Source organism: Panulirus ornatus, chromosome 4 (assembly GCF_036320965.1).
Source record: "Panulirus ornatus isolate Po-2019 chromosome 4, ASM3632096v1, whole genome shotgun sequence".
Classification (NCBI taxonomy): domain Eukaryota; kingdom Metazoa; phylum Arthropoda; class Malacostraca; order Decapoda; family Palinuridae; genus Panulirus; species Panulirus ornatus.
In genome coordinates, this window is record NC_092227.1 from 10,435,789 (window position 1) to 10,459,553 (window position 23,765).

At 38.2% G+C, this 23,765-nt stretch overlaps 2 protein-coding genes across 3 annotated transcripts in view; both read right to left on the minus strand.

The window, feature by feature from the left end:
- Positions 1-869: 869 nt before the first annotated feature.
- On the minus strand, positions 870-18,139 carry LOC139765768 (uncharacterized). The gene is made up of 3 exons (XM_071693560.1): positions 17,987-18,139; positions 13,955-14,021; positions 870-6,449 (listed from the first exon to the last, which is right to left on the minus strand). Exons 1-3 carry the CDS (start codon positions 18,080-18,082, stop codon positions 6,361-6,363), a joined length of 252 nt encoding a protein of 83 aa, XP_071549661.1. The 5' UTR covers positions 18,083-18,139; the 3' UTR covers positions 870-6,360.
- A 2,484-nt stretch (positions 18,140-20,623) lies between these two features.
- Positions 20,624-23,765, minus strand: part of LOC139765780 (probable glutamate receptor) — a 33,983-nt gene continuing 30,841 nt past the window's right edge. For both annotated transcript variants that reach the window (XM_071693580.1, XM_071693572.1), the window contains exons 11-12: positions 23,356-23,463; positions 20,624-21,046 (exon numbers count right to left, since the gene is read on the minus strand). In XM_071693580.1, coding sequence (XP_071549681.1) covers positions 20,746-21,046; positions 23,356-23,463 — 409 coding nt within the window. In that variant the 3' untranslated portion in view covers positions 20,624-20,745. The remainder of the gene's footprint in view (positions 21,047-23,355; positions 23,464-23,765) is intronic.

Here is a 23,765-nt window from a genome sequence, read left to right on the forward strand (position 1 = left end):
TGATATTGTTATGGACTATTAGGTCTCGTTTTATCTTTCCTTCCCATGTAGTCCATGAACCGCTCTCCAGTACACTTTACTAGGAATACTCAGCAAGCTTATATCACGATTAATTGAATATTCAAGTCCCCTTAGCCTTTTTGCACTGTACCAGTCCTAGGTGCCTCACCTTGGGCTGTAGATATGTCAGATGGCCTGACTAAAAAATCAACATCTTTCTCTACTGCCAAAAATATTGTAACATAATCACGATACTCTAAGTATGTGTTAGTACTCTTTTTATTTTTCATTTATTTGAAACCCATTTCCCTTCCATCTATGTATTTAAATTCTATAGCAGGACAAGTACAAGAGGTGCACTTGTGTTTGGAGTGCTGGTACATTTTTTGCAACTTTGGTTTTTAACCTTTTTCTCCACAAGAACTTTAATTTTTGCTGATTTTAGTCATCTGTGGACATTGTTAGTCCCTAACATTGTGAACAATCAAGAAATGACAATGAACGAAAAGTATTCTAAGTTATGAAGAAATAGTACATGCTGGTGTACTATAATACCATTTACTGGGTATGTAAACATATAATTTCCTTAACTACACTTCTGTTTTATCAGATAAAGGTAAAGTTAAAATTCCGGTGGATGAGGGAAAATGTCTGCTGATGTGGAACATTTTAGGTGTGGGATCAACTTAATGCATACCAATTTGTAACTTTGTCATCTCTGTCTAGCACCTGTTAAAGTAACATACTTACCATATCCCCTAAATGTTTTGTTAACATATGCTCTGCTTAATGTACATAGAATAATAAACCCTACATAATCCCTGTCTAGGATTTCATATTTGTAAACTAAGGTAATTCAAACAGTCCAATGAGTGTATACAGTATTTAATGGGCATGTTTAAAAATTCACATTTCTATCTCATAGAACATCAGACTCATGAGAACATGTACTTCTTGGAACGTACAGAGAACAGTTGGTATACTCTTATAAAAATTGTAGCATTACATTCAAGCAAAACAAACATCCAAAATCTTAAATGTTTATTTCCTTTAATGTACTGTAAAGGCTTTGTTACTTCAGTACTTACATGGCAATATATAAAACTGAAAATGTAATTATGAGTACATAAATATGTTTTCTTGAATTAACAGACCACAGCATCTATACATAAAAGCAAGGGCCTTTGAATTAAATTAAAAAAGAATTTTCTACATTGAACACTACATATGTAGCTTACTACTTAGCTCTGCTGTGCGTTAACCTAATTGAATTTAATACAAAATATCAAATACATTAAATGAAGCTTTTTAATGAGAGCATTCAAGTTGCATGTAATGGGTGAACCCATTACAAGTTGTTTATGTTGATATAAAGGTAATAATTTTGATGAATTTAGCTCTCAAATTACACAACAAAGCCAAAGGAACATTGTCAATGATCACCTAACTAGCTGTTCATGATAACATGAAATTTCCATTCTGAAACAAACACTAGAAGCACCATGATTTCACAACATATCCATATATATCTGTTTTTCATAGGCATCTGGATGAATGAAAAATAAATAATCCATTCACTGCAGATGTCCTGTAAACATCACTTTTTCTTCTAATTGCTGCAGCTGTACCATATTTGGCCAAGCATTTTCAAAATTACTGTGTGTACCAAGGATGATTTCTATGGGTAATAATATAATAACTGGTATGCCACACACTGTTATGACATGAATGCCTAGTATTTTTCTCTTCAACTGGCTCAGGAATGTTGAAATGGCAGAGAAATGTGCAATAAATTTGTGCTACCAAGGCAACAGCTCAGAAACCCAACTCTTGCATGGACTCAAGACAGCTTAGAGGATAGTATTACTGAAAATGGATGGACTGATGTACAGCCTGATATACACAAAACCAGATGTAAAGAAAAAGTGACTTACATTCTTATGAGGTGGAGAAGGCTAGGCCAAGCAAAGTGCAAAGGCAAAGACTAGTATCAATATCTCATAATAGGTGGATCTTGGATTCTACAAACATTTCCCAACATATGATTTTGATCCATGTAACTCTGGTTTCATAACCAAATGATTTTGAAGAAAAGGACTACCTTTAAGAGTATTCTAATGATATGGTGCATTGATTGTGAAAGTGACTACTTGAAGGTAATACAACCCATTTTCACCTGCCATGACTACAGATGAAGAGTATCCCTTTATATGTATTATAATCCTTATGTCTCAAGCAAAGAAACAAAATACATATGAATACTGAACTAAAAATGAAGTATTTCATTTGAGAATGTTTGCCTAAATGCGGATTACTTTCGGCTATTAATGCATTGTAACTGCTTTATCTTTTCTGGTAAGACACATCCAACTACCGGTGATAGGCCATAGAAAATGTGATGTTTGATTCACTGAAAAAGTTGAAAAAATATTTATTTCCATTAAAGTTTTATGATGCAGAAAGGAAGGCTAAGCTTCAAACAGTACATTCCCTCTAAATGCCACTGATCTGATGGTAAAATATTTGTGTTCTCTGATGTTGAAGGTAATTATATCATGAAGAGTGAAACAGAACATGAACAACTTGGTGCTAAGCTTCAAACATTACATTGCCTCTACATGCCATTCATCTGATGTTAAAATATTCATGTTCTGTGATGTTGAAAGTAATTATGTCATGGAGAATGTGATGAAGGACTTGGCATCTCTGATTAGCAGTGAAAACATTCAATTCATCTCATCTTGATAAAGGATATACAGTAATTCAAAAACAGATTATGAGTTTTCTAGCCTAAAACTGTTCTCTCAGCTACACAAACAAAAACAAGCATGTGGCAGAGTACACACATACAGGAAATTTATGCCTGTATTATCATATAGAAAGTGAAGCAGTGTCACCGAACTGTAAAAACATTTGAGCATAAAGTGGTGTGACAACCACATTGTACATCTACCAAAACACTATGCTTGGCAGTTAAAAGTAAAGCAAGTAAAACTGCACAAAAGCCTGCTGCAGTGATGGAATATTATCAGGAAATGAGAAATGTGGATAAATATGATATGCTGTTCAACTATAATCAAAGTGTGAGAAAAAGTTCATGATGGCATACCAAACTATTCTTGCCTTTTATGGACACTTCAAGTTTTAAATGATAAACCATGCACCTTGTGAGAAGCTGCAAAAGAAAACCATTGTTTAAGCTTGGTAAAGTAATTAATCATATATCAACTGATTACCAGATAATACAAGGGTCATACAACATGTTGGGTGATCCAAAACAACCCATGGGAAATGTTGCGTAACCTCTTCAACATGTGTCACATACAGTCACACAACACCTGATGACGGAGAAAATCCAAGAAAACATACTACTGGATATGTGTACAGATGATAATGTTCCTCTTTGACTGCACCAAAGTTTTTTTAAGTGTTTCCAGAGAGATTACCAAAGGTGTGTAAGTAATATCAGTAAATATATGTAGGAAACTGTAAACAATAATTATGTAGAAAAATTTAAACTAATCATGAATTAGCCTACCTTCTATATGTACATACATAAATGAATCTGTGAATGCAGACAATAGAAAATAAACTTGAAAGACAAATATATACAGTAAAGTTACAGTGTCTGTATATGATACAGCATAAAAGAATAAGGCATATGACTGGCAGCACCTACCACCCATCAACTTCAAGTCTAATGACTCAACACATTCATACACTTGCAAGTCAAGTTTTACAATAGTTATTTTTATCTTGTAATGGTAATAGTGAAAAAATATACATGGGGTAAACTCAGATTCTAAGGCAGCTGCAGTGAATGGATTATATAAGTTGTAGTTCATGAATTTCAAGTTGCTCTTTAGGTCTGAAAGACATTCAAACAGATGTAGTCCCCAAACAGTCAATGGGAAACTTCAGTACTAACAATTTCAAGTCACAAATAAGCTACAGGATTAATGCATTAAACTATTTTCAGTTTTCAACAAGGATGTGTAAAACTAACCCACTTGCTTCAAATAATTGATGATTTCATATTTACCCATACTAACAATGTATTGCTTGAAGTTTTGTAAATTAGACTTTATTCATCTAATATAAAGTAAGTGAATTCTAAAATATGTGGCATACAGCTTTATATTCATATTAATTGTCTGATAACAGTCGTCTCAAGCTGCATGTCATGTTTAAAACTCTTATGACCTATCATAACATAAATGAAACATACTTTTCACCATTTATGTAATATCTTAATACACATGGATTGAGTGATTTTTCAGAATTATCTGTCATGTCATCAATACACATGGATATGCTCAAATCTTTTGAACTACGATCTTAATCTTAGCATTCTAACCTTTAAGATTCCTAATTCAACTTGTCAAAAATGAAGACACTATGATGATAGTAATAATAACAGTTAAGTTGCTGTACACATCAATAAATAATTAAATAAACACTTCAAAATCACTAGTTATTTTGGGGGGGATAATTGACCCAAAGTCCTCTAAATCATCACTGCTCTCTTCTCTACAGATACCCTCATTAAACAAACTACTTGTTTTTCAAGAACGTAACTTACTCATCTGCACAGTACAGGTTATAATATATTACAGCATTAACACATTAGTCCTGGAATTCATTGGCAAACTTTGATTCTAAACAATTCACACAATTTCCAGTGTAATCCATGACAATCTTTGATAATAAACAAAATTATAAAGAAATATTAAGAAATGCCCCTAGTCCCAAAGAATATCATAGAAATAAATTATAATACATATGGTCTTCTGTGCTTCAATTACCATTTATGGCATCTTTCACTGTGCAGCAAAAATAATCTTAACATTGTGCTTTGGGTCTACTAGTTACACAAAGATGCAGTAGAATCTATAGAAGGTTCATAAGAAAAAACAGCATCAGCTGCAGCCAACACATATCCTATATGTTTTAGTAACAAAACTTTCAAAAATGCCATGCACAGAAGCAACAAGTTACAACCCCACTTCAGAAAATCTATTATATGATGCAAATATTCTGTGAAGTACAGAAGAGTAAGTATTAGCTACAGCAGTGGTACAAATTCTCTCACGGCTATACACAATATTTGTCTGGAAGTTAATAATGGAGGACTAATTCCAGTGAGATACAAAGGAAGATAGCGACCCGTTTAACAACCCTGCATGGCAAGATAAGTATATTGTGCTCCTTTTCCGGAATGAGTTATGGTAAACTTCTGACCACAAAGTATCATTTAATAAAGCTTAAACATCTAGGCACATACTTGTTTTGTGAAAAAAAATATATTTGTTCTTTACATCTACCATATATCTGATGAAGAATCTGTTTGACTCTGCTTTAAAAATTGATGAATATTCTTACTGGATATGAGAGAAAAGTTAATATTCATTAGCACATTAATGAGCACAGGCATTCTTTGGCAGCCCATAATGATTTACCCACAAACAGGAGAGAGAGAGAGAACTTTTTGGCTATAGTCAGTACTGTAGATAAAGCTTATGTCACAGCTTGATGATTGTATGTCTAGAATAATATCCTGAAAGCTGTGCACTAACAAATATATATATATAAGCTTACATACAAACACATATATGAAAAACACAAGTTACACTGCATTCAAACTGGGTGCAAAATAGCACATGTTACAAGTTTATATTAGAAAATCTTCACAATATGGTATAGTTGAGCTTAAAATTACTTTATTGTAATAAGTTAACATTAGGGTCAAATCAGAAATTCCTTTACAAGAGTACATTGAAAGCAAGTAAGTAATCAAATAACCTCATAACTTATGAACAATCACATTCAAATTTTTAAATGCACCTAATTTTTAAATCACTTGAAAAAAAGATGACCAACTCAGTTCTCATCAATTCAAAAGTTCCTTTATTGCATGTAGTATCTATAAATATATGTGATATGCATGCCTGTTACCCCAATATCAGAAAAATTCCATTCCAGAATATATAACTGTGAAAAAATGAGTTGTTTAAAGGCAAATTGGCAGACTGATTTGTTGACTTAATTTTAGAGGACAGTTTCCCAAGATATCTCATTCAGGAAGTGATTTACTTTTCAAAACAGTTTACAGGATTATTCAAAGCAAGCATCGCTATCAAAAGTTGACAAAATACAGTGTAGTCCCCTTACTTATCAACACCTCTTCTTCAAAGGTAACCACCTTTTTCTCATGAAGGGTCTGGGGACAACTGTTGTTACCTACTAAGGGTTATACCAATTTCCTTTCATAAAAACCCTCAAAAATTTCATCTAACCTGGTCCATTTTCACAATTTTTCACAGTGAATCGTATCTCAAAAATTCCTATCTATTGTCCGTCTCATTTGTCTGCTTCTTCTGGTCCAGCCTGTGTCATTAGGTCTGCAATGTTTCTCTCTAGGTCATCGATGCGAGTCCCCATTTCATCTAGTATGGTGGAATCAAGGAAAATACGAAAAACACAAGTACGTATCTATGCTATCATAAAGAGCAGTGATTAATCTACAAAAACATAAAATTGAGGATTGTGAAATTTCTCTAAATTCTCTTCATCAAAAGACAATGGTTACAGACAGAGAATCCTCTTGGAAAAGACTCATTTCTCTCATCACATTTTAGTTTACTCAAAGCTGCATTACTGTTAGTGTCATCCTAATACACTCTACCCTTCTCAAGACTAAATGATTACCAAAGGTGCTGGATAAATGTCCATATAAAAAATATAATGAAAAGGGAAATTCATAAGCTTCATATTGTATGTTATGCAACAAATAATGATGACGATAAAATGACTGTTTAAAAAGATTCAGTCAGCTGGCACTTGTTCACATGCTGGGGCTACTATACATAACTTGTTTTATCTTTTTAGTTTATATGTTATGAATTCACCATCACCATGTCAGGTATGTATTATACACTTTCATTATATACTGATGCTGTCTACAAATAGGGCTAAAATGGCATAATCTAAATACATGATGTAGACCTATCGTATCATATCTATCATTTCTATGTACTGAATCAATTTTAGCAAATTAACTTCGGTTTAAACCCTCCCATGCATGTGTTTTACCATTTCATAAGGAATCACTGCTGGTAATTTACATTTTAAGTACGTTAAACCTGTGCATACATTTGTAAATAAATTCATGTTTTCTTTCAGAATGAAATTAAGTGAATGCTCTCCAATAAACATACTGGCTGTCTAATGAAAATAAATGAAAACTATGAAGTGTGTGGAGGTCGAGAACATTATCTCGGAGGGCGGAAGTGGGTGTGTTTGAAGGAATAGTGGTTCCAACAATGTTGTATGGTTGCGAGGCGTGGGCTATGGATAGAGTTGTGCGCAGGAGGGTGGATGTGCTGGAAATGAGATGTTTGAGGACAATGTGTGGTGTGAGGTGGTTTGATCGAGTAAGTAACGTAAGGGTAAGAGAGATGTGTGGAAATAAAAAGAGCGTGGTTGAGAGAGCAGAAGAGGGTGTTTTGAAATGGTTTGGGCACATGGAGAGAATGAGTGAGGAAAGATTGACCAAGAGGATATATGTGTCGGAGGTGGAGGGAACGAGGAGAAGAGGGAGACCAAATTGGAGGTGGAAAGATGGAGTGAAAAAGATTTTGTGTGATCGGGGCCTGAACATGCAGGAGGGTGAAAGGAGGGCAAGGAATAGAGTGAATTGGAGCGATGTGGTATACAGGGGTTGACGTGCTGTCAGTGGATTGAGTCGGGGCATGTGAAGCGTCTGGGGTAAACCATGGAAAGCTGTGTAGGTATGTATATTTGCGTGTGTGGACGTGTGTATGTACATGTGTATGGGGGGGGGGGTTGGGCCATTTCTTTCGTCTGTTTCCTTGCGCTACCTCGCAAACGCGGGAGACAGCGACAAAGTATAAAAAAAAAAAAAAAAAAAAAAAAAAAATGAAGTACAAGTGCATTATTTGTTAATGGAGGGAGTTGACTCATTTTGGTGACCAACAAATCATTTTCTAAACACTAGGCCAACCATCTGATAAAAAGACAGAATGTTAAGAGTAAAACATCTGATAGAAAGATGGACTTGAAGAGTAAAATATCTGACCACCACCACAGAAAAAGTTATGAAACTTTAAATCATCAGGGTCTTCTAATCTGAGCTTAAAAGAAGAATGTAAAGGACATCACTTCTTCAATAGATGATAAAACATGAAGAAGGCCAAAACTTGAGCCCTCATCATCAAAAACAAGAAAAACATTTCACGGGGACAAATGTGTGTTCTGTCAAAGTACTGCCTAAACTCCAGTGCACAGTGTTACCTTTGGTGACACAGGAGAGAAGCTATTTTGCAATTAAGGCATGTATTTGTAAAGAAATTCATGCTGGATTTGCTTTCCTTTGTAATGACAAAAGATGCTTTTGCACAAAATATGTGGTATCACATATATTGTTTAAGAAAGGAAACATGAGCTTTTCAATTAACCGCATTTTCTGATGGTCTCATTTCAAAATGAGATATTACTGGTCATGCTATTTCTGACATAGATATTGCTAATATAATACAGTCTGTTACCACAAATAACAATGAACTGGAGTTTCGAAGCACTGATATATCTCTTCTTAAAGAAAATAGTGTGACAACCAACTTAGGGCTAAAACCAATAAAAACCAAACCCTGTCTCAAAAAATCTTTCTTAAGGCCACACCAGATATAGATTTTTCAAAGCATGGCTCTAAGCCAGAAACAATATTCTCAAAATGAACCAAGGATAAGTTAACAGGTCAATTTTATAGTGCTTAAGTGAAAGATACAACAGAAGTAATATCAAAGGCATCTAAGTATGTTTACAAAGAGATATCAGAAATGGAGGACTGAAATTTTACTGGATCATTCAGTGACTTCAATACAATTAGAGAGCTACAGCAGTTGATGAAATGGCTGATAAATTGCTCTACACTAACCTCAGCATAATGCAAGACTTATATATTCAAACATGATTCAAAATCATGAAAAGAACATCTCTTCATTTATAGCAACTTGCTACATCACCTTTGAGACAGGTATATAATTTCTTCATTCAAAGCAATGTACTAATCACCTATGATACAAAGACAAATACAGTGCTGCTAACATGGATATATGAAAAACCAGGAAAAGTACATAACAGCAAGTTTTGAAGAATGAAAACTGTCACCCTTCAGGCATTGTCCCACAAGCTAATGAGAATTTCCTTTGATAGCACTTCAACCCATTTAAGAAAGGCTCTTTAAGGTGCATCCTTCGTTCCCTCCCACTGAGATAATCTTCTATCCATCACAAGAGTTTCCCCCTTACTTCTGCTTAGTGATCCAATTTCTTAACGAGCCTCCTCTGTGGAACAGTATCAAATGCCCCACAGACCTTTCCATGGTTTCCACCTACTGCTTTATATGCTTTGGATTAATCCACTGACAGCACATTGCCCCCTCTATAAAACATTGTTCCAATTCACTCTATCCCATGTACACCCTTCAACCCTCTGAATGTTAAGAGACCAGTCTTTGAAAATCTTTTCAACTTCATCCTTTCATCTCATTTTGGTCTTCCCCTTCTTGTCCTGTGCTATTCTACCAAAAATATCTTCTTTGTCAACCTCTCCAGCAGTCCAAACCATCTCAGTACATCCTCTTCAAGTATCTCAACTACACTTTTTTTATTGCAACACCTCTCTCTTTATCCACCTTACACCACATACTGTCCTCAAACATTTAATTTCACACACATCCATTCTCCTCCACACATCCTTCTCCATATCACATGTCCTGCAACCATACAACATTGTTGAGACTATCATAACACTAAACATACTTGTTTCCTCTCTCCCATTCAACAACTTCTCATCCACACACTGCTCAATGCTCCTAGAACCTTCACCCCTTTACCCACCCTATGACTTATTTTCACTTCCATTGTTCCATTAATGCTTGTTTACCAATGGCATCTTAGCTACTTCTCTTCCTTGTATATCAACTGACTGGTTTATGTCTTCTATCTCATTCTTGTAACTCCCCTGATGATGAAATCATTACAAGAAAGTGCACGTGGGAACTTATCGTGTTTCATTTTTCTCTTGGTTATATGCATATACATACCCCTGAGTATAGGGAGAAAGAATACTACCCACCCTGAGCATTGTAGAAGTTAACAAAGAGGGGGAGGAGCAGGTGGCCGGAAAACCTTCTTTCCTGTATCAGTTTCCAAAGGAAAGAACAAAAGAAAGAGCTGAGTGAGGATTTTTTCCCCTAAGGTGCTGTCATTTGTTCTTAATGATACCTTGCTCATGTGGGAAATGGCAAGCATGTAGGATATATATACATCATTATTCATTTATTTATTTATATCTATCATACTTTGATGTAGTCTCCTGCGTTAGCGAGGTAGCACAAGGAAACAGACGAAAGAATGGCTCAACCCACCCAAATACACATGTATATACATAAACGCCCACACATGCACATATACATACCTATACATTTCAATTTATACATACATATACATACACTGACATATACATATATGCACACGTACATATTCATACATGCTGCCTTCATCCATTCCCGCCACACATGAAATGGCACCCCCCTTCCCCTGCATGCATGCAAGGTAGTGCTAAGAAAAGACAATAAAGGCCACATTCGTTCACACTCATTCTCTAGCTGTCATGTGTAATGCACCAACACCACAGCTCCCTTTCCACATCCAGGCCCCACAAAACTTTCCATGGTTTACCCCAGACGCTTCACATGCCCTGGTTCAATCCATTAACAGCACGTCAACCTCGGTATCCCACATCATTCCAACTCACTCTATTCCTGGCACACCTTTCACCCTCCTGTATGTTCAGGCCCTGATTGCTCAAAATCTTTTTCACTCCATCCTTCCACCTCCAATTTGGTCTACCACTTCTCCTCGTTCCCTTCACCTCTGACACATATATCCTCCTTGTCAATCTTTCTTCACTCATTCTCTCCATGTGACCAAACCATTTCAATACACCCTCTTCTGCTCTCTCAACCACACTCTTTTTATTACCACACATCTCTCTTACCCTTTCATTACTTACTCGATCAAACCACCTCACACCACATATTGTCCTCAAACATCTCATTTCCAACACATCCACCCTCCTCTGCACAACCCCACCTATAGCCCACGCCTCACAACCATATAACATTGTTGGAACCACTATTCCTTCAAGCATACCCATTTTTGCTTTCTGAGATAATGTTCTCGCCTTCCACAGATTTTTCAACACTCCCAGAACTTTCGCCCCCTCCCCCACCCTGTGACTCACTTCCACTTCCATGGTTCCATCCGCTGCCAAATCCACTCCCAGACATCTAAAACACTTCACTTCCTCCAGTTTTTCTCCATTCAAACTTACCTCCCAAATGACTTGTCCCTCAACCCTACTGTACCAAAAAACCTTGCTCTTATTCACATTTACTCTCAGCTTTCTTCTTTCACACACTATACCAAAGTCAGTCACCAGCTTCTGCAGTTTCTCACTCTAATCAGCCACCAGCACTGTACCATCAGCGAACAACAAGTGACTCACTTCCCAAGCCCTCTCATCCAAAACAGACTGCATACTTGCCCCCTCTCCAAGTGACCCCCATATTGATGTTGTTGAAATGAAAGCGGATTATAAGAGGTGGGTGACTATTTGTGCTTGTAAACCTGTAAAAGAGTGGAGGGAGGAAAAGAGGCAAGTGTTTTAGGAAGAGCTGAGTTAGTCTCAGCAATTTTGATGAAAGAGATCAGGGATTAGTGATGGGTAATCTGAATACCAAGGTGGGTAATGTGGCAGTTGACAGTAAAATTGGGGTGCAAGTAATACTCAGTAATGTGAACGAAAATGGTGAACAGCTGGTAGAGATGTGTGATGATAAAAGGATGGTGACTGGGAATATCTGGTTTGAAAAGATGGACATACATAAGCATTCATGGATGAATAATATAGATGATGAGCATGCATCATTGAAGTACTGTATATACTTATTGATAGGCATGTAGAAGAGAGACTCTTAGATGTGAATATGCTGTGAGGTGCAGCTAGTGGATGGTTTGTAGAGGCTTTCAAAAAAGACTAAATGATATAGGTGGGACAAGGATGGTAAAAGCAAAAGCTTGGAAAAGAGGCTTTTGTGATGATACACCAAGAGAGATGCAGGTTAGAATGGTAAAAGGTGAGTACTCATAAATGAAGCTAAGGGAGTATGTGGAGAATGGGAGGCATTTAGGAATTTAGAACTGAAATGTGCAAGAGAAGTGTTTGGCAAATGGGTATGTGAGAAAGGGTAATGATTGGTGAGATGACCTCCACAAACCCTTTACACCTATTGTGTGAGTAGGGAAGCTAGTGTGACTTGTATTTATGGGAAGAAGAGAAACAGAAAAAGCATTAGTCTGGAGGTAAAGTTAACATTCTAAAGAGTTTTGATGCTGGGTGGTTTTGATATCATAGGAGCTCTTGGCTTGCCTACTATATCAAAGAGAACTATTCATGAGCATTCAGATACAGAAAGGCAATATCCCTCCAACGTTGATACCTTTGGGTGCAAAGATTACTCATACCAGAGATGAAGATGGAAAACAGTGAGCAAATGTTGAGTGTCTGGAGTGAAGATCAGAATCAGAGTAATGTGCCTAAGCTTACTGCACTGTATTCTTATTAAAAAGCAATATCTTTTAAGCTCTCTTTCCAATTTAAATACTTAGATTATTAATATAAATGTACTGCACAATACATTTCTTGGCATTTTGTTTGTATTTCTTCATGAAGAATAAATTTACTGATCTTCCAAAGGAACATAAATCCCCTTAACCCACTGAATCCTATAGTAAAATAGGTTCCATAAGACTGGTTTAATTGTGTTCACCAATGTAAACCAGTGATTGGGTGTACAAGAGATGGCAACACTTCATGTAGAAACAGCATAATTAAATGTATAGTCCATATCCTTGAATACTGACCAGGGCTCACATTAGCATACCTTTCTCTTAATGAACTAAATACTCAATAAAATGAAACAAGAGGGCATGCTGAAACATGGAAAAAAAACTGGTGGTAATGTCCTAACCATACGCAATCACAAAAAACTGAGCTCAAAGCAGCTGGTAGTATGGCTCAATAACTTCATCTTAGTGGATGTAGCTGGCTGGCATAGGGTGGGCCTAAAATGAGTGTGCTACCACAATCTCACTGGAGATATTGATGGTTGGAAGGTCATGACCATGATTTTCCTGAAAGTAATCCGGGACCAACTTTCATGCTCAAATAACAGATCACAAAAGGGAGGGAAAATATACTTCCTTCAGTATAAAAGATCCTAACAATACTCATCTCTTCCATACACACTACATACAATCAAATCTTTCTTGAAAGCTTTCTAGTCAATCTATCAAGTGACTTTTCCTAATCCAGAAATACTGCAAAAGCCTTCTCCAAAACTTTCTCCATTCCCCAAGTGTACAAATCTAGTCTACACACAATGATGCCTCCCTAAACTGATCTTTTTCTGAACTTACAAACGGCAAACTAATCTGAATCAGTCAGCCTAACTATGCCATGATCACTTTCATCCTGGAAACTCATATCTAATCTTAATCCATTTGCCTTGATGTGGTTAAACAATTATGCATTGTCTTTGGTTAGGCAACAATCATACAACCATTTCAAGTGATTCTATGCACATTTTCCAGGTCCACAACAATCATTTCAGCTCCACTCTTTATGCTTTTAGTCACCACCACATCCATAATTCCAGCTTTTCCAATTTCTTAAGAACTTCCTCCAAATGATAAACAGAATTCAATTTTTTTTCTATCAAAAATCTGCTCATACTGACAAACCTGCACATGCTTTCACCCACAGTGCATTGTGAGTTACAACTAAATTTCCGGTTATAAAAGGATATTTCTTGATATTATCTGATCTGACATGGTCTGAAATCGTTCTTGCATCTGCTGTAGCAATAACGTCACCTGAAAGACAAAAACACAGCAGTAATAAAATACATCCAAAACTAACTATTGGGGGAAAAAGTGATTACTAGTGACCAACCAAAGTTTAACTATAAGAGGATATGAAGTGACTCACAGAGCATAGCAAGTTTTGGTCTTAGCCAATATAGTTTGGCTGCAGAACAGGCAACCCTAACAGAATGATGGCTTAAAAAGTGATGTTTCAAGATAGCAACTTCCAGGAATTACGGTAGAAAGTCAATGAACATAACTAAGTTTTCTCAGTAGCAACAGAATTGAAGAAAACTTGTATTTTTCAATGGTTCAATTAATAACAATACATTCAAGAATATTGTATGCTTTTTATAATGATATAAAGCAAATTACATTATATTTTTATAGTATTCCAGCCACAGACAGTCACTTTAACAGGAACATCATGTATTTACATTCTTAGTGTGCCATAAAAGTGAGATTTACCAAACTTGAAAACATGAAACCTAGTAATATAATGGCCAAATACATCAACAAATATAAATATAGCATTCCGAAATGGATTAACTAACTTATTCTGGAAAGTTTGACTACCATTCATTCTGCACCCATCCCTCTCTATAAAGAACATCTACCTCAATCCCTCATCACCAACAATATCACTTAGAATCATTAAATACATGGCATGGGTTACTGAATCAAAAACTCTAATTCACATCATGAGAATTTGGTATACAGATGGTAGGCTGTCCATACATAGGAATTAGACTGGGGAAATTTTAAGTCTAGAACGAAACCCCTCTCCAAACGTGGATTTCAATTATTCATGCAATGACATTCCAATAAAATGGTAAATCACTGGGAACGTAACCCCAATGCTTTGTAAGGAACTTTTGTATTTGGATTTCATAATAGTACACAACTAATATGATCTATTTGAAAAAGAAAAAATAATGGCCTATTGTTTTGTATGCAGCATTCACAGAAGGTAAAGCACAAAGAAAAATATTTGCATTAACAGAGAAGTGTGTTGTGATATATTGTAAGACATACCAAAAAACTTTGTGCTGTACTGCATCACACTATATCACGACATCCATTTGCACGTAAATAAAAGGAGAGGGACAGTGGGCTACATAAAGATTACTCAAAACATTGGACAGGGACAATGGGCTAAAAAAAATTACTCATAACATTATGTAAATAACAGAAATAATGTACCAAATAAAACTTAAAATGTTATCTAAGCAATGACAATAACATAAAACACACAGAAAATGATATGTGATACAGTAGAATGTTTGTATTTAAGGAAGGCAACATTTTTTTGTGAACGATATGGTAAATTGTATTGTATTCATACTCTCGGGTATTGTTGCTGTGTAGGTCCATATGTAACACTAGAAGTAATAATTATGTTTTTTTTTTTTTTTTTTTTCACTTTGTCGCTGTCTCCCGCGTTTGCGAGGTAGCGCAAGGAAACAGACGAAAGAAATGGCCCAACCCCCCCCCCCATACACATGTATATACATACGTCCACACACGCAAATATACATACCTACACAGCTTTCCATGGTTTACCCCAGACGCTTCACATGCCTTGATTCAATCCACTGACAGCACGTCAACCCCGGTATACCACATCGCTCCAATTCACTCTATTCCTTGCCCTCCTTTCACCCTCCTGCATGTTCAGGCCCCGATCACACAAAATCTTTTTCACTCCATCTTTCCACCTCCAATTTGATCTCCCTCTTCTCCTCGTTCCCTCCACCTCCGACACATATATCCTCTTGGTCAATCTTTCCTCACTCATTCTCTCCATGTGCCCAAACCACTTCAAAACACCCTCTTCTGCTCTCTCAACCACGCTCTTTTTATTTCCACACATCTCTCTTACCCTTACGCTACTCACTCGATCAAACCACCTCACACCACACATTGTCCTCAAACATCTCATTTCCAGCACATCCATCCTCCTGCGCACAACTCTATCCATAGCCCACGCCTCGCAACCATACAACATTGTTAGAACCACTATTCCTTCAAACATACCCATTTTTGCTTTCCGAGATAATGTTCTCGACTTCCACACATTCTTCAAGGCCCCCAGAATTTTTGCCCCCTCCCCCACCCTATGATCCACTTCCGCTTCCATGGTTCCATCCGCTGCCAGATCCACTCCCAGATATCTAAAACACTTCACTTCCTCCAGTTTTTCTCCATTCAAACTCACCTCCCAATTGACTTGACCCTCAACCCTACTGTACCTAATAACCTTGCTCTTATTCACATTTACTCTTAACTTTCTTCTTCCACACACTTTACCAAACTCAGTCACCAGCTTCTGCAGTTTCTCACATGAATCAGCCACCAGCGCTGTATCATCAGCGAACAACAACTGACTCACTTCCCAAGCTCTCTCATCCCCAACAGACTTCATACTTGCCCCTCTTTCCAAAACTCTTGCATTTACCTCCCTAACAACCCCATCCATAAACAAATTAAACAACCATGGAGACATCACACACCCCTGCCGCAAACCTACATTCACTGAGAACCAATCACTTTCCTCTCTTCCTACACGCACACATGCCTCACATCCTCGATAAAAATAATTATGTATGTGAAGAAAAAAAAACTTACCAAGCATATATCAGATCCCCTTTTTTTGGAGGGGAGGATTTCCAGACCCCTGCTCCTGCCCCTTTTAGTTGACTTCTATGACATGCAGGGAATACGTGAGTAGTATTCTTTCTCTCCTATCCCCAGGGACATATATATATATATATATATATATATATATATATATATATATATATATATATATATATATACATGTATATGTGGGTGGGTTGGGCCATTGTTTCGTCTTGCACTACCTCATTAACGTGGGGGACAGCGACTACCTCGCATGCACACAGGGGGAGGGGGTGTCATTTCATGTGTGACGGGGTGGCAGCAGGAATGGATGAAGGCAGCATGTATGAATATGTGTATGTGTATATGTCTGTGTATGTATATGCATGTATACGTTGAAATGTACAGGTATGTATAAGTGTGTGTGTGGGCATTTATGTATATACATGTGTATGTGGGTGGTTTGGGACATTCTTTCGTGTATCCCTGCACTACCTCGCTAACACGGGAGACAGCGACAAAGTATAATAAATAAATATAGATTTTTTTTCATACATATTTGCCTTATCCTGCATTATATATATATATATATATATATATATATATATATATATATATATATATATATATATATATCTTTCAAACTATTCGCCATTTCCCGCGTTAGCGAGGTAGCGTTAAGAACAGAGGATTGGGCCTTTGAGGGAATATCCTCACCTGGCCCCCTTCTCTGTTCCTTCTTTTGGAAAAAAAAAAAAAAAAATATATATATATATATATATATATATATATATATATATATATATATATATATATACATATATATATTATGTCATGACTACTGACATAAGACCCTTAAAGTGCATTTCTTCCAAATCCATACAAAATTCTACGGTGTTCCTTACCTGGAAGTTTACCAAAAAATATAACTCCCCAACACACGCTCCCCATATCCAATAATTTCTACCAAGTAATTTAAACTCGAAGATATACAATTCTTTCAAATTCATGTCACTTTTGTGGTGCCCCTAATCAGCAACCTTATCAAGGAAAAAATAATTCTATTATCAGTAGCTTCCCACTTGCAGATACAGCCCTGTACCCAAAGCTAATGCCAAACAAATGTCTAAAAGTCAAAACAGGCTCTACTAAAACGGAAAAAAGGGAAGGCTATCTAAAGGTAAAAACATGTAAGTGAGTCGCATACTACGGCACGAAAAGAAAGTCAGAATGGCGTTGGCATAGCAACCACCTTCCAACCCTCCACAATCACAAGCAGACAAAAAGACTACGACTTATTTTCACAGTCACCCCAAACACCAAGCTGTTAATGCCCCAGTATCTTTACTTACATATTGAGTGAGCTCCTGAACGTTTTTTGGGTCCGGGGTGGCCACTGTGACGCCCATTTCAGCATCATTACGCACGTCCGTCCTAGGGTCTGCCATGGTTCAGTCTTTGTTGTTGTTATCGTCTGCTGGTGGGACCTGTACCGCATCAAGATGGGAAACTCACCAGCTGGTCTTTATACACTAGCTGGTAACTCACCATCTTAGTTAGAAATCTGAACGTTAGAGGACAGCTCCATCGTTGATTTGATCGTTACTCGATTTACAGTGTGTGAACATCAGATGAAATACTTTTTATCTCTTAAATTTTACAATGTAACTTGTATGATTAACAACTGTCCTTTATGCGAGCATTAAGCTTCATCAGCGAAGTGTATTGGTAAAGCCCTACTAAAATTCCTAATGCGGAACGTAGATTAATAAAAGAGCTGAAATGTTCATAGAAGTTTGTTTTATTCAGTTGAAAGATGAACTTACCGCCTGCAAGGGCTGAGGCTATTATTGATTTTTTCTTTTTATAGGGGCCGACATGGCATGGGCTTCAAACATAGGTTATCTCGGGAAAACGAAAAATAAAGCAGCGTTTACCGAGGCCTCTACAGATGTTTGTTGACACGACTCTTAAACGTAGAGACCACAGAAAAAGCTGTTCATGAGAGATACCGTAACGATTACTCTTTAAGGCCCACCAAAAGAACGGATATGCCAGGTTGAAATCCCTCAGGCCTGGGAATACAGTCTGGTCAAAGAATTTCTCCCTCCCAAAAAAGTCCACATATTCCTACTACTATAAGTAGCGTCGTATTAAGCTGCATATGCCTCTTCCCTCTCCCTCCAATGAAGCCACAATTTTCTGCTACTGTGAGTAGCGAAGTATTAGGCTGCAGGTGCCTCTGAAAAGAGGTCCTGAGTAAAACTTTTTTTTCTATTTTCTTAGATACTGATGCGTGGGGTAATTATAAAGAAACATTCAAATGTCAAAAAGTTTATTCTTAAGACAAACGGGTCCTGATCCACACAAGTGTTGAGGTGGCTGCAATACAGTAATACGTTATAACTAGCTGTGCAGGTGTATACCTCATCTGGGGGTATACAGGTACAACACAATATATATATATATATATATATATATATATATATATATATATATATATATATATATATATATGTATATAAAATTACCATAATATGTAACGGAAGGAACTACTTGAATACCCATAACTTCCCCAGTAATGTTAACAATAGATATGGAGTATATACATATGAACACTGCAAATACTTGGTTATATATATATATATATATATATATATATATATATATATATGAAAAATCCTAACGAAGAGAACTTATTTGGCAATACCTCTCCAAAGGTAAAACCACATTTAATACGTCTACACTGAAATGTATATAATTAGATGCAAGTATACCAAGATAAAAGAGAATACTTCATGATGACAAATACATCCTCCTAGTAAATCTACGTCGAAGGTTCTTGTGTGTCCAAGCCCCCTGACCACCTGGCTGTACGTGTTCAGGTAAAAAGTAATTTGTACTAATCAGAACGAGAGGAGGGGTTGACCCCTCGCCAGCACTCTCACCAGCCAAAAGTTTGTTAGTAATATAAGCCGTAAGCTGCCCGGACCTTCCTCCTCACTCTCCATGACATGTGCAACTCCCATCCGACTGTCACACGCTCTGCCAGATCAACAGAAAACCCACCAATGTTTGTTCTAATTTTCATCTTTACTCACCTCGACATGACAAGATTACATTATCATCATTCCAGTCGATGTTCCTTACGGTATTACGTATACGCAGTCAGGAATTTATTGATGCCGAGTTTTAGATCATATCAATGGGAGTTTCCACTGATAAATCTCTAAGTTGGCAAGGAAGTTATTTCATAAAGCCCAAACTTCCACTTGATACTATTAATCTTTTAGTTATCCCTCTTAGTGAAGATTTTCTACAATACTTCCCATGTTGCTTAAATCTTTTAATGTATATGTTACCCTAAGCAATAACAATACAATAGAGATATCCTAATCATAAACTCGCCAGGAAATTCTGCGGGCTGTGTTTACAGCATCCCTTGTAAAAACTATTATATTTTATGTTGGACAGACCATGGTAGGATCTTTATGTTAGATTTAAGCAACAAAAATATAGTAAAAGAACAGGACAAGAATCAAATGCTTTGTTTAATCGTGATAAAAATGATGACCATTGTATTGACTAGAGTAACGCTAATTCGAGTATTAACTGTAATTCCTTTATCACGAGAAATTTCACTGAATCTTCTATCATTAAATACACAAAGAATTGTAACATTGATATTGGTAAATGTTTATACAAACTTGATAGCTTTGTTGTAGGTAAAGTTTGCACAGTTCCCTTTCCTGTCCACATAGAATGTTATGACAGGCATGTTGCCAGACCTGAACATTACCATCTGCTAATGCTTGTTTACCAAATGGTGTCTTAACTACGTCTCTCCCTTGTATATCAACTGACTGTTCTACGTCTTCTATCTCATTCTTGTATCTACCCGACGATGTGATCTTTACACGAAAGTGCACTTGGGAACTTATCGTGTTTCATTTTCCTGTGGGTTTAATGCAGAGAGAGAGAGAGAGAGAGAGAGAGAGAGAGAGAGAGAGAGAGAGAGAGAGAGAGAGAGAGAGAGAGAGAGAGACAGTAATGACCCAGGCCTGGCGGGAGGTACGGTATAAGTTTGATGAGAAAGCATCATGCCCAACACTCAATGATATTTCCGTCGACGGATCTTTGAAGTTTTGTAGAACAGAGGAGGTGGTGGTGGCGGACGGCGATGGCTACGGCCTGGGACTCGGCAGTTGATCTTCCTGACGAGCCAGGGGACCGACTTCTCCAGCAGGAGCAGTAGGAGAGCTAGCAGGGTGCCCCCCAGCAGCAGGAGCAGGGCCGTGAAAATGCTCTCCAGGTCGACTGGGCTGACGCTAGAGGTGTTGCAGCTGCTGATCCGCTTCCGCCACCTGCTGTACTCCCGGTCCAAGAGGCCGACCTCTGCCATCTTGGCCAACCTGTTGTGGGCCACACCACTGGTTAGGTTAGGTTCTTATCCCAGCTAAAACCACCACTTAACGTTCTAACCACCACTTATCTTCTAACAACCACTTATGTTCTACCTACCACATTTCTACCCACCACTTATCTTCTAACAACCACTTATGTTCTACCTACCACTTATGTTCTAACCACCACTTACGTCCTAACCACCACTTATGTTCTATCACATCCACCTCCTGCAACTATGATGGCAACCTGATGATGTAGAAGGGAATGCCTCACTTGGAAACACCAAATTACACAAACTACTGTTGGGTGATCTTCCTGTTGCAGGAAGTTCATTCAGCACCTGGCCAGAGCAACTCGCCCTAGTGGGCCAGCGCCTGGCCAGAGCAACTCGCCCTAGTGGGCCAGCGCCTGGCCAGAGCAACTCGCCCTAGTGGGCCAGCATCTGGCCAGAGAAACTCGCCTTAGTGGGCCAGCACCTGAGCAGAGCAACTCGCCCTAGTGGGCCAGCACCTGGCCAGAGCAACCTAAGCTGGTAACCCCAGGGGCACGTCGGTAGGGACCCTGGGTATAGTGGCCTGGTCCCCAGCTGAACCCTAAGCTTAGGTCAGGTCAGATGTCATGACGTTATCATGCCCCCAGGACTGTACCGTCATGCTCAGGTGTCACACTCCCTCATGCCTGAGGGTTGTAACAACATGCTCAGGGGTAATAACATCATGATCAAGGGTCGTATCGTCCTTGTTCAAGGGTCGCATCGTCATGTTCATGGGTACTAACATCATGCACAATAGCATCATCATCAAGGACCACATCATCATGCTCAAGGATCACATCATCATGCTCAAGGACCACATCATCATGCTCAAGGATCACATCCTCATGCTCAAGGACCACATCATCATGCTCAAGGATCACATCCTCATGCTCCAGGACCACATCATCATGCTCAAGGACCATATCATCATGCTCAAGGATCACATCCTCATGCTCAACGATCACATCATCATCCTTAAGGACCACATCATCATGCTCAAAGACCACATCATCATGCTCAAGGACCACATCATCATGCTCAAAGATCTCATCATCATGCTCAAGGACCACATCATCATGCTCAAAGATCACATCATCATGCTCAAGGATCACATCATCATGCTCATCATGCTCAAAGATCTCATCATCATGCTCAAGGACCACATCATCATGCTCAAAGATCACATCATCATGCTCAAGGATCACATCATCATGCTCAAAGACCACATCATCATGCTCAAGGACCACATCATCATGCTCAAAGATCACATCACCATCCTTAAGGACCACATCATCATGCTCAAAGATCTCATCATCATGCTCAAGGACCACATCATCATGCTCAAGGACCACATCATCATGCTCAAGGATCACATCATCATGCTCCAAGATCACATCATCATCCTTAAGGACCATATCATCATGATCAAGGACCACATCATTATACTCAAGGACCACATCATCATGCTCAAGAACAATCATGCTCAAAGGATCACATCATCATGCTCAAGGATCACATCATCATGCTCAAGGATCACATCATCATGCTCATGGATCACATCATCATGCTCAAGGATCACATCATCATGCTCAAGGATCACATCATCATGCTCAAAGATCACATCATCATGCTCAAAGATCTCATCATCATGCTCAAGGACCACATCATCATGCTCAAAGATCACATCATCATGCTCAAGAGGTCCTCATCATCATGCTCAAGACCACATCATCAGCTAAAGGATCACATCATCATGCTCAAGGACCACATCATTATGCTCAAGGATCACATCATCATGCTCAAGGACCACATCATCATGCTAAAAGATCACATCATCATGCTCAAGGACCACATCATCATGCTCAAGGATCACATCATCATGCTCAAGGATCACATCATCATGCTCAAGGATCACATCATCATGCTCAAAGATCACATCATCATGCTCAAGGACCACATCATCATGCTCAAGGACCACATCATCATGCTCAAGGACCACATCATCATGCTCAAGGACCACATCATCATGCTCAAGGACCACATCATGCTCAAGGATCACATCATCATGCTCAAGGATCACATCATCATGCTCAAGGACCACATCATCATGCTCAAGGACCACATCATCATGCTCAAGGATCACATCATCATGCTCAAGGACCACACCATCATGCTCAAGGATCACATCATCATGCTCAAGGACCATATCAACATGCTCAAGGACCACACCATCATGCTCAAGGATCACATCGTCACGCCACGATCGGCGGAAGACCTTACTCCTTGTCAAATATGTGGGTGTAGGGCAGGCCCTTCCTGAAGATGAGGGTGGAGGGAAGGCGGAAGTAACGAGGACCCACCACCATCAGGTTGCAGTCCATGGCGTACCTGTGGAATAATAAAAAACAACAACAACAAACACCCCAGGTAAATGTACGAGGCAAGGGCTGGTACCGATATCCCTGGTAACCACTAGTAGGCCTGGTGATGTTATTAATTCCACTAGGATTTATAGCCTGCGCTTGGACACAAATCCTACTTTTCGTGAGAGTAACAGAAATGGTCTTTTCTGTACCTGTGGCAGTGCTCCCCACCGCTACGACTGATATTTCCCAAAATCAAAAAAAGAAATATTACTCCTCATGTCCTCTATTCCTATGCCTGATCTACATGTGTATTCCTCACTTGTA